The sequence below is a fragment of the Calonectris borealis genome, chromosome 2 (genome assembly GCF_964195595.1).
Source record: "Calonectris borealis chromosome 2, bCalBor7.hap1.2, whole genome shotgun sequence".
NCBI classification, from domain to species: domain Eukaryota; kingdom Metazoa; phylum Chordata; class Aves; order Procellariiformes; family Procellariidae; genus Calonectris; species Calonectris borealis.
The window spans coordinates 46,986,728-46,998,322 of NC_134313.1; the positions used below are offsets into that span (position 1 = coordinate 46,986,728).

Below are 11,595 nucleotides of genomic sequence, written 5' to 3' on the forward strand. Positions count from 1 at the left end.
TCAATCAGAGTGTAATTTATGTTAGAAATTTGCCAGCGTTCAGCCGTCCATAATTTCAAGATGCAAATATTTTAAAATTAAAAAACCTATCTGTGACTAAACATCTCTTCTAAATCACTCTAGATAACCAGAAAATTCTGTGGCACATTTAAGAGACTTTCATCCTAAATGAAATACATAATACAGATTATACCCTCATAGGAAATGAAGAGGTCCTAAATATACTAATGGAGAAGGATGTTTAAGAGACATTTAAGTTACTCAGTCTATAATTTTGGGGGGGGTTGCTTATCTGTGCATCTTTTAACTGCTTTGGATAATTAGGAAAATTTCCTTGGCAGTGCTCTAAGAGGATAGGCAAGAGTGACATAACTACTCCCAAGGAAGGAAAGGTCGAGGATCTTGCATTCTGCAGACTTTTAAAGTAAAAAAGAAAGTATTCTTCATTTGAACAGTCTGAAGCAGTACGCATATTATATAAAACCTATCACGCTGCTGAAATGTCATCTTTTCCAAGGCTTCTCCCTCTCCTTGAACTCACTTGCAGTATCTCGCTGGCCCTTCTGCCTGGAAGGGCACAGGTTGGGGAGACAGGCTGCTCTCGTCTTCAGCCTTTCCTAAAGGCAACTGTTCAAAGGCAGTTCCCAAAGGGAGCAGGCACACAGTCAATTCAAAAGCTTCCATTAGCTCTGCCGGCTAACTTGTTATCTTGTAATGCCCCCCCACACACTTTTGCCCTTAATGAACAGTTTGTTCCATTGTAATTCTTATATCAAACATCTGGAAACCAGACTCGTTTTAAAAAAGAAAAAAAAAAAAAGACGTTTCAGTGCCTATGACTTATCCAGGCCACTGTCAGAAAGAAAAAAAGAATTCAGCTGAATCAGTAAACTGACCTTTTTTTTAAAGCACTTTGACCAACACATTTTTCTAGACCGAAATTCTGCAGAGCAACATACACCCACTCTGCAGCAGGACAGCGCGCTCTGACCACAGCTTGCGCCTCCGTTCACAGCTGTCTCCAGCGGGAGGAGCTGAAACCTGAACCAAACCCTCGGAGCAGGGATTGGATCCCTCCTGCCAGCAGCCGCAGAGCCCTCCCAGAAAAACAGCCTCTTTGCAAAAGTGCTTGAGAACATCCCGAAGTGATTGGAGGAGCGGAAAACCCTTCCCCCCTGCACCTGACTAGTGGGTATTTACAGCACTTTTCAAGGCGCCTCTGCACTGCCACTACACAACCACAGTGGATGGACTGCGCGGGGCAGGCAACGCGATAGGGACCGATGCGCTCGCAGTGAGAGCCTGTGCGTGTGTGCTGCACGCCCGCCGGGGACCGTTACACCCACCCACGAGGAGAGCCTGGAAGAAGGAGAAACCCTGCATCCAAAATGCCACGCTCCTTCCTGGTCAAGAAACATTTCAATTCATCCAAGAAGCCGAATTACAGCGAACTGGACACTCATACAGGTAACAAAACGAAATCTAATGCCACCGCGTTGCCTTCTGAGGTTGCGGTCATTGCGTGGCGGCAACGAGGAGGGGTGGGATTGCTTTTCAGGCTTGAGGGAATGGGTTAGTTCACTGCTAGCTCTTTTTTCTTGTGCTTACAAGGAGGGAGTTTTGAGAAATATGTCAGTGCTGCCCAGAATGAATCATGAAGTTTACTCATCCACTTGAACTCTGTTACTTAGAGAGGATTTGGAGTTTTCCTGTTCTGCATCTGCTAGTGGCGGAATTGAAACTTTTATACAAATCCTTCAGGAAGTTTCACTGCTTCATTGTATCAGGCTGCACAGATTTAGAAACAGCATGCTGCCTTGAAGAGACTCTCCAACTGTAATTTGTCTGTTCAAGGGCACTGTCTCTACCCATCAGAATATATGTATGAAATAGGATTTCCTTAATCCTTCCTTATATTCAGATGACCACACTGAGTGTTTAATTTATGCACCTTTTAGCCTTCAAAATGTTAATTTTGCTGCCTTTTGAAATACCTTTTGGTTCTCTTACCTTAAAATTTTCTTCTTTCTCCAGTGATTATATCCCCATACCTGTATGAAAGCTATCCAGTCCCTATCATACCACAGCCAGAGATCCTGAGCTCAGTAGCTTACAACCCCATTACCGTGTGGACTACAACCGGGCTGCTACCGTCTCCATTACCCAATGACCTCTCTCCGCTTTCTGGATACCCCTCATCTTTGGGAAGAGTCAGCCCACCACCACCTTCTGACACCTCCTCCAAAGATCACAGCGGCTCAGAAAGTCCTATTAGCGATGAAGAAGAGAGAATCCAGTCCAAGCTTTCAGACCCCCATGCAATTGAAGCCGAAAAGTTTCAGTGCAGTTTATGCAACAAGACCTATTCAACTTTCTCTGGGTTGGCCAAACATAAGCAGCTGCACTGTGATGCCCAGTCTAGGAAATCGTTCAGCTGCAAGTACTGTGACAAGGAGTATGTCAGCCTGGGAGCGCTTAAGATGCACATCAGGACCCACACGCTACCTTGTGTCTGCAAGATCTGCGGCAAGGCTTTCTCTAGACCCTGGCTACTTCAAGGACACATTAGAACTCACACTGGTAAGAACAACCATTACAATTGTAGTTTCTTGTTGCTATAACATCAGGATGCCTTTTTGCTATTTTTCTCCACAGGTGGAAAAAACAGCAGTGTTTCTTTGCTAACCTTGAAACGCATATGCAGAATTTCAAATGTATCACCAAAAGGCTAAATTCTCCCTCCGGGGGGGGAGGGGGGGTGGGAGGGGAGTGTAGCATGGTCTCATAACTGTGGGCCAGATACTGGCATAAATCAGCATTGCTCCCTTGATAATTTTAGGACAGTTTAGCCCATTTCCACTAGCTGAAGGTTTTGCTTTAAGGATTTTATGTTAACTTTCAGGCTTTGGATATTGCTAACTTTGAGAAGGCTCCAGCTGACCCTGAAATCAAGCAGCAAAACAGAAAGGCAATGCATGAGGGGCTGCTTTCTGACTCCTTAAGCAATTGGCAAGTTTTGCATGTGCTATTTCAAGTCCTTAAGAATCAGAAACACATCATCACCAAAGCGGTCTCTTTTTTCTGTTCAGGCAAAAACTTGATTTTGGGTATAACACTGGGTACAATGTAATGTCTGTGCTGCTGTTTGCTGCTTTTCAGTCAAAGCCGTTGTCCCCAGTAATTCACACAGCGCTAAGCAGGAAAAGTTCTATGAGAATATTTGAAAATGTACGGAGGAGCCCAGCCTAAAAGTACTGCCTGCACCTGTAGATGCAGAAGGTGTCAGCAGCTTGTCTTCAGAGACTGCACTTAGCAGCATATTCTGAAAAGACTGAGTTCTGCAAGTACAGCCAGCAGTGCTGAAAGCTGTTGTATCTGGGGCCTTTTATTACACATTCTTTGTTTTAACAAATCCTTTCTGCTTGTTTGCTTGTTTCTTAGGATAAAAGCGGCTTCCACCTGTGCTAAGCATGTACTTCTTTTTTAAAGCTTTATCCCATTTTTCCTTGGTGTTTCCTTTTTAGGAGAGAAGCCGTTTTCCTGTCCTCACTGCAACAGGGCTTTTGCAGACAGATCCAATCTGAGGGCTCATCTGCAGACCCACTCGGATGTGAAGAAATACCAGTGCAAAAATTGCTCCAAAACTTTCTCCAGAATGTCTCTTCTGCACAAACATGAGGAATCTGGCTGCTGTGTAGCACACTGAGTCACGCAGTCAATGTTTACCTGGACTCAATGCATTTCTCCACTCCTGTTCCAAATGATAAGTGGAAATCCAAAGGCGTTTTCTCGTCTATTTTTCAGCCAAAAAAACCAAAACACCATCGAACAAGCAAACAAACAAAATAGTGGAAGAACTTAGAATGTCAGTAGAAATGAGCTTTAAGTAGTTTCTGTTCAGTCACACATTCGCGTTCTTACATGTGAATCCTGAAATATGGGGAAAGACACCATGCATGACATTTCAAGTAGATCTAAAGGAAGAAGCATTATCAGCTTTCTTTATAGATGAAGCCAAATGTAGGTCGTCTTTTCTTGCGTAGAAAAGGCTGCAAAGTTAACAATACAATCCTGCCAAGCCATTTCAACCAAAGAAACAGTATTTTAAGTGGAACTTTTAATAAAAATACTACCCAAGTGAATTTTGCTAGACACCATTTATCTCAGGTGCCTTAAAAAGTATTCCAAGTTTACCTTAGTAAATGTTTAATATTATTCATTGCTGTGTTTTTTATTTTATTTTATTAGAAGCCAAGGCCTTCATTAATGATCTGAAATGCTTAAAACTGCATAATTAAGAGAGGAAAAAAAACATGTGAGAGAATGTAGGAAAAATTGAAAGCCACAAATTAACCGCATGTGCCTTTTTAAAAAAAAAAAAAAGACTGTAGCTTCAAACATTCCTGGTGCATGCTTGACCATCTTTTAATATGGAATAGTTCCTCTAAACTTTAATCTTTTTTTAAAAACGGGAATAAGTGCAAGAGAGGGGGTTCATGGGATTTTGACAATTATTTTTTTTAAATGCACAAAGGAAATGCAATATTTTCAGCATTACCCCTCCAAGTGCCTTTTTTATTGATGATTTTGTAAAGTATGTGGACATAATGTAAATATTTTTATTTTTATATGATTGAATGTGTTATGAATGAAAGTGAATTGTTGCCTATAGCAGCATCTATAGATAACTTGAAGAAAGTGTGAAGTGAAATTTATGTTGTTTTCTAGCCACTTTTTTACAATAAACATTTTTAAGTAAGATTTCTGTTGTTTGTTCTAATTAAAGAAAACAACCGTGTCTGGTTTATCAAGGCTTTGGAATATAGAAAAATGCAAGTGTCTTTACATGACCAAATGAAGATAAAAGTGAGTTTCAGATGCGAATCCTTGGTTCACAAGTACTGAACATTAGAAAAGAATATACCCATTGCATTTTAAAACCATATAGAGCATTCTTCTACAGCCACTGCTTTAAAACACCGCTGCTTTTTTGCTACTTACAACAGTACAACAACATTGTCATACTGAAATATATTTTATAAAAACGTTTAAAAGAAACCTCTTGCTTGCATTTTAACAGTTGAAAGGATGCTATTAGAGCAGCCTTATCATAGTACTTTTCCTGGGACTCTGACGTTAGGAAATCTGGGCCTGATCCAAAGTTCATTAAAGTCAGTGGAGCCTTACAGGAGTTCAGTAACGTTTGCATGATGCTCTTTTAAAGTAGTGGTCAAGTCACAGTACGATACACATTATATGGTCTTTTCAGAAAGATTAAAGATATTTTTATTAAAGTATCTTACAAATCAGAACTGTCAAATGAATGTATTATGACTGTATATCAGCTACTATATCAACAGGAAAGAATTATCCAGTAAAAAAAAGTAGAATTATTTTTCTTCAGATGATTTGACTAAGGACTCCAAGATCTGAACTAAAAGCATTACAACATCAACAAATCATGTCTCATCATTACTGACTAGTGCAAAACATTACTTTCAACTTTTAACAAAGCACAAAGCTCAAAACCAGATAAGCACTAGTTGGCGTCCAATCTAAAGAGGACTATGTTTACATTAGGGCACCAGCAGGAGCAAGTAATAGCAAAATCAAAATTCCAAGAATTTAATGAGAAGATCACAGTTGGATAAACCCAAGGCGCAAATTTCTAGAAAGAGAGTACATTTCAGTAAAATAATGCAACAGACCATGCATGCCTTGTGTCTCCTCCAGCTGAGTGCTTCAGCAGGACTGCACTGCAGTAACTTAGGCAACAGGCGCATGATGGAAGTTTTGTACCTTTTCCCCATGGGCAGCACTGTACTAAAAAAAGATGAGCTCCAATGAAGCTTTTCATATTCTCCAAGCATCTTCTGACAAAATCGCAAGGTTATAACGACCATTCCCTAGGACCTGTTAGATTTTTTTTCAGGAAATAGCTGGAGAGTTCAAGAAAGATGGGGTTAGTGGGAATTTGTGAGGTAACATTTCGAAATGAACACATGAAGGCATCAAATACCCTTGAAAAGTTTCATGTGGTTACTCTATTGATTTGCACTTCCATGTCATTCGCTTTGAAGTTCTTAGGCTCCAGCAGCTCTTTGTGCAGCTTTCTCTTCCCAGAGCAAAGTTTACAGGTGTATGAGTAAAGCTCTGGCAGTCAACAGCTATTTGTACTGTCAAAGTTCTAGGTTTGCTCTCCTATGTCATGTCACAAAGGCTTTTCCATTGTTTTAATTCACAGTTTAAATTCTCTACGCCCATAGTAAATGAAATAGCATAAGAACTTGACTTCTTGAATGAGTGGAAATGCTACTGTTGTCCTTAAGGGAAATCAGATGAAAACTTCATCAAAATACAGTATGCTAAACCAAACACAAGTGGAACTGGTCTGATTTGGAGATGACAATTAAGATATGCTACTTTGCATGCCTGTAACACCTGTACTCATAAAACACAAAGATGGGAAAGGCTAGAAGCTCTTCTGGCAGGTCTCTTTAATTGAAACAGAGTGCTCTATCACAGATTCCTAGCTCTCTGTCCGGTTGCAGCATAAGCTTCCCAGGCAGCTGAATTTCTCTTGCTTTTCCTGTGTGACTGCTTTCTATTTGCTGTCAGGACATTTCTCCAAAACATTTTCCATTAATAGTTTTACCTCAGTACTCTAGAAATGCCCTTCTGTACCTGCACAAGCTATTTATCAGTGTAAATTGAATTCTGTTCTGAGCTGCTGGTCGATGACTCCTGTGACTTTCTCAAAACGTCAGGGAAAAGCTCCCTCCATGGTGAATCTACCCATTGAATCTCTTTGGCCATTGCTACGTTTCTCAGAATACACGTCTGATTCTATATCTAAATAATCTAAAATCTTTCTTAGGAAAACATGCTCCCCGCACTCCAGATATCTTCATTGATCTTTTCCAAAATCAATCACTTTTTTACTTTTAATTTTTGACACCAGTGTTAAATGCAATTCTTTTAAGTGAAAAGTTAACCTACCAAAAGGCCAGCCTCTCCTCTAAAGGCACCTGCATGATAGCAACCTATATACAACATATTTCATAGCTTTTTTTTAACTCTTCACTAATGAGTTGTTTAAAATCAGTAGATCTGGGGAAAGGACTTTTGCGCAGAGGTTACTCCAAATACTCTAAATATATATCTTGCTGGTTATATGATGCCCAATATAGGGAATAAGAGCTAGAGCCTTCCTTTAGTATGTTCTGGCAATTTACTTTCACCTCCTGAGCATACTTTCAGTGTGTGGAGAAGAGCTGAACCACCACGGCACATGTGCTGTTACAAGTCGAACGTATGAGTTTCTCAAGGCTGAAGGCAATAATTGATTCACTTTGGTTTCCTCTGTTCTCTTCCCTTGCTTCCGTTTGGGCGTGCTTTTCACCTCAGAGGCTGCAGAATGAAGAAAGATGTGCACGAAATGAAGACAGAACAAAATACACACTTATGCTCAAAGCACTGCAATTATCCTACCATCTAACGTGGAGTTCAAAAAAGGGTTAAAATAAGTGCTTCTCAGATTAAGGCACCATGAAATCTGTCTTCTGTATTTTACCCTGTTATTTGGATTATTATAGTTCCTGTTATCATTAAGCAAGCTCAGGGCCTATTTACTCTAAGCTCCATAAAATCATATAAAAAAGAAGCACCCTGAAGATCCCATAATTTCAATTAAAAAAGGAAGGACAATGGGAAACCTGGTAATTTAATTCTGATGTCTTGTGCTACAGCTGATTTTCCCTGCCACAAAAACAAATCAATATTTCACCTTAAAATATATTTTTATTTTTGAATAAGACATTTTCAATGATGAACATTACTACTTTGTAAATAATGGTTTTTACTAGCTGTCCCAGATGTTTGGTTTTGTCTCTTTAAAGTAGGTGTTTTAACAGTTCAAATATATAAATTATAATTCGGGTTCACAGAAATGTAAAGAGCGGAATGCGAGAAGCACACTCCAACCTGCATATATTGTAGTATCAAATGATGACTGCAAGAAATAAGAACAGGCAGTGCAAGTGAAATCACAGTCACAGAACAGTTGAGGCAGGAAGGCACCTCAGGAGATTGCCTAGTCCAGCTCCTCTGCTCAAAGCAGGATCAGTAGAGTAGTTTACCCAGGACTGTCCAGTTGGGTTTTGAATATCTCCAGGAATGGAGACTCCACAACCTCTCTGGGCAACCTGTGCAGGTGCTCAGTCACTCTTACATTAAAAAAGGTTTTTCCTCACATTAAAATGGAATTTCCTGTATTTCAGGTGGTGTGCACTGCCTCTTGTCCTGCCACTGGGCAACACTAAGAGTCTGGCTGTCTTCTTTACTCCCTCTTGTCAGGTATTTATACTCACTGGTAAGATCTTTCTTGAGTTTTTTCTTCTTAAGCTGTCTCAGTCCCTCCCATACGAGAGATGCTCCAATCTCTTAATTATCTTTGTGGTCCTTCATTGGACTCCAGTTTTCTCATGTCCACCTTGTACTGGTGGGCCCAGAACTGGAGCCAGTACTGCAGATGGGCTTTGCCATTGATGAGTAGAGGTGGAAATACCACTCAGTTTCTGATGGGATGCTGATAGGATGCATAAAGGTTGTGGAAACCATATGAGCCATACCAGTAGAGTACAAACAAAAATGATGCTTGCATGCCGTGTCCCTTCTTCCCAAAAATTTTAATTCATTCCAAATCTATACAATGTCATCAGGAACTTTGAAGGTTATGGAGGATGGGTTTGTGCTTTCCTGGGAGAGAGTTACCCTGTCCTGCTGCAGAGCGCAGCATTAGGGTCCCTCAGGTCAGTATGTGACATGGGTTTCTTAAAGGGGTGCATATCTTGCTGCAGAGGCGTATCCTTTTTGAGACCCTGTATGAAACATGGTTTCACAAAGTCTTTGAGGCCGTGGTGCAGCCTAATTGCATACTTGCATTGCTGTCTCTTCTGAGGGACACGTAGCCAAACCAGGACAGAGATTAAAAAAAAAAAAATTAAACATGCACAGTGGTGGTGTTTTTACTTGTTTGGCAGTTTGCTCACCTTGTTCCTCTTCACTTACCTTTTCAATACTTCAGGAATGCCATCCAAACCAATGCTTTTTTGTGTTTTTTATTCTTCTGGTTCACTCACCATTTTGGGTACAAAAACGTAAGTGCGTGCTCCTTCATGGCCTTCCTTCTTTTGTTTTCCCCACGTCTATCTAAGACAAAAGTTATTGCAAAATGCAACAGCTGCTTTCTGTTACATCTCTCTCCTCTCTCTCTTTTACCTGGGTATTGAATATACCCATGTCTTGTCTTTGTTCCTCTCTGCTTTATACGCACCACCAGAAGTTTGTCCGGTGCGTACGCTAGGTAGCTGCAAGGTGGATGAAGATCATAGTCTGGCAGCCCTTGCCAAGGGGGAATAAATGTCCTTTTATATCTGTCATTTGTGCAAACATATTTTCACATCATTTTGTCAAAAGAAGACACAGAAAACAGCAATCACATGAATGCCAGCTCAAATTCACATGGCCTCCAACATTTTTAGTAGCCTTCACCCTGTAAGCCTGGAAGAGCAACTGAGGTACGTGCAGACATTCACATGGCCTCTTCACACAGGTAGACATGCAGCTGACCAGCCTGCACACTCAAACACACAAGTCCTTTCACTGCAACCCTAATTTGGGGGATCTGCTTCAGAAAAACCCACAGAAAGATCCCTCATTTTGTTGCTAGAGCCATCCCTCAATTAAAAAAGGTGGGTTCAAATGCAAGCACAAGGATGTTTTCTAGCAGGACAAAGTCAAAGGAAGGTGTTCTTCCAGTTGTTTGCCCATCCACTCAGCACAGGAAGGACTGAGAAGACTACACATTGTGGATCAGAATACTTTCCTAGAAGTTTAGCTTTATATTACTTATACTATGAAACAGAGTTTTTTGCCTGGCCGAAGACGACTACAGCTCACCTTGCTAAGCCTCTACATTGTTCTTACTTCTCATGTTTTAGCCTCTTCTGTTACTGCTTTCTCTGCCTTACATAGGAATCATCTCCTTCCCAGATGTGGCTGACACGGGATGAGAGTCAGGGGATCATGGATCTTTTAATACTAGATAGATGTGGGCATTGCCACGTCCTCTAATCAGCCCTAGACATGGGTCTGAACAACAAATACATGTTACGTGCTGGGCCAACAAATGGCAGTAGCTCCCAATCATCACCTTTTCATATCTTCTTCAAAGGCATGACCTGGGAACGCAGGAGCTTGGTCTAACAAATCCCTCGCAAAGGGCCTATGTCTCGCCGAGTCCTGTGGGTTCCCGGTACTAGCACTGAACATCAGAGTACGAAGTCACAGACATCTGCTAAGTCGCTAATAAGAAGCAGTTAAAGTATAAAGTTGCACTGCAATTAGCTCAGATTTTGCACATGTCCCTAAACCAAAGTAAATTCCTTTGAATGTAACCTGCCCTCTCATGTGGGCTGGCAGATCATCCACAGCTGACAATGAATAAAGAGTTAGAAGAATGAAAACTGACAGTTATTAAGTAACTCCAGCAATTATTGAATGAGTAACAATCAACAACTTAAAGTAATAATATTATGCATGAAAGACTAATAAAAATCCCCCCCGTGTCTGTAAAAACTACATCATATTTAGCATTAAATCATTAATTTTCTACATCTTTAAATGTGATAAAAAGATATTTTGGAAGACAGTTCACCAAGATTTACAGCAAAGCATTCACTATTCATCTGCAATACATGAAACTGGGCCAGGTTGCTATGTCCCGGGGAAATTAAAAAAAGAATCTTGTGACTCGTGATGGACATTTTGGTGATGTTTGTGAAACAACTTGGCATCTCAGTCCAGATCCTAACTAGTTCTGACTGCACAAGGCCCACACTCAAAAACAGTCAGGATTTTCTGACAGCCCTGACTTACTGGCAGAAAATAGCTTTTTTTGGAAAATGGCTTTCTGCTTCTAGGTAGTTTCAAGAAATTGCTCCACTCCTTTTCTCTGTCCCCACATTTCCCACTGTTTGCAGAAAAAATAGTTGCTCTTACTGATATTTTTATTTCCCAGCAACCTCTCTTCACAGGTTACAAAATCACCACTGTAGGTTCTGGTTTGGTGGTCACAGCAGAGAGCCATGACTGAGGACTGCTTCTGAATATTTGAACCCAAATGCTGTGTCTGTCCTGAAAAGCTTCGGTATGTCACACTGGCAGGACAACATGGGTTCTGGGAACAAAGAGAAGAAAAAGAGAGCTCTTAAGGACTGTTAAAATGTCACCCTTCATAGGAGGACATTCTATTTAATATGTCTTTACAAGCAGTAAATATCGATTACAAGTTACCTTCTAGGTCAGGCTTCTGTAATAGGAGAAACTCAGTAGTTCAGCACTGCTTAGCTTTGAGAAGAACTTTTGATTCCAGCTAAGGCTGCAGCTGATAAATCAGGTATGCCTGATTATGCTCTTATTGCCACAAAATATAGTAGGAACTAAGGACATAGTAGATTTTTTTTTAATTACACAAATACAAACTATGAGTAACAGGAATATCCAAAATCATGATAAACTATATCTATATTTTTA

General features: G+C 40.5%; 1 protein-coding gene across 1 annotated transcript; it reads left to right on the forward strand.

Moving 5' to 3' along the window:
- The first annotated feature begins 1,221 nt into the window (after positions 1–1,221).
- SNAI2 (snail family transcriptional repressor 2) lies at positions 1,222–4,761 on the forward strand. The gene is made up of 3 exons (XM_075140662.1): positions 1,222–1,467; positions 2,035–2,580; positions 3,525–4,761. Exons 1-3 carry the CDS (start codon positions 1,389–1,391, stop codon positions 3,704–3,706), a joined length of 807 nt encoding a protein of 268 aa, XP_074996763.1. The 5' UTR covers positions 1,222–1,388; the 3' UTR covers positions 3,707–4,761.
- Positions 4,762–11,595: the final 6,834 nt, after the last annotated feature.

What these genes read in the sequence shown, in the direction of transcription:
- SNAI2 (XM_075140662.1), top strand. Translation starts at nt 1,389, where the DNA reads ATGCCACGCTCCTTCCTGGTCAAGAAACATTTCAATTCATCCAAGAAG. An exon ending in CGAACTGGACACTCATACAG is followed by an intron (nt 1,468 to 2,034) that starts GTAACAAAACGA and finishes TTCTTTCTCCAG; the next exon opens with TGATTATATCCCCATACCTG. An exon ending in ACACATTAGAACTCACACTG is followed by an intron (nt 2,581 to 3,524) that starts GTAAGAACAACC and finishes TTTCCTTTTTAG; the next exon opens with GAGAGAAGCCGTTTTCCTGT.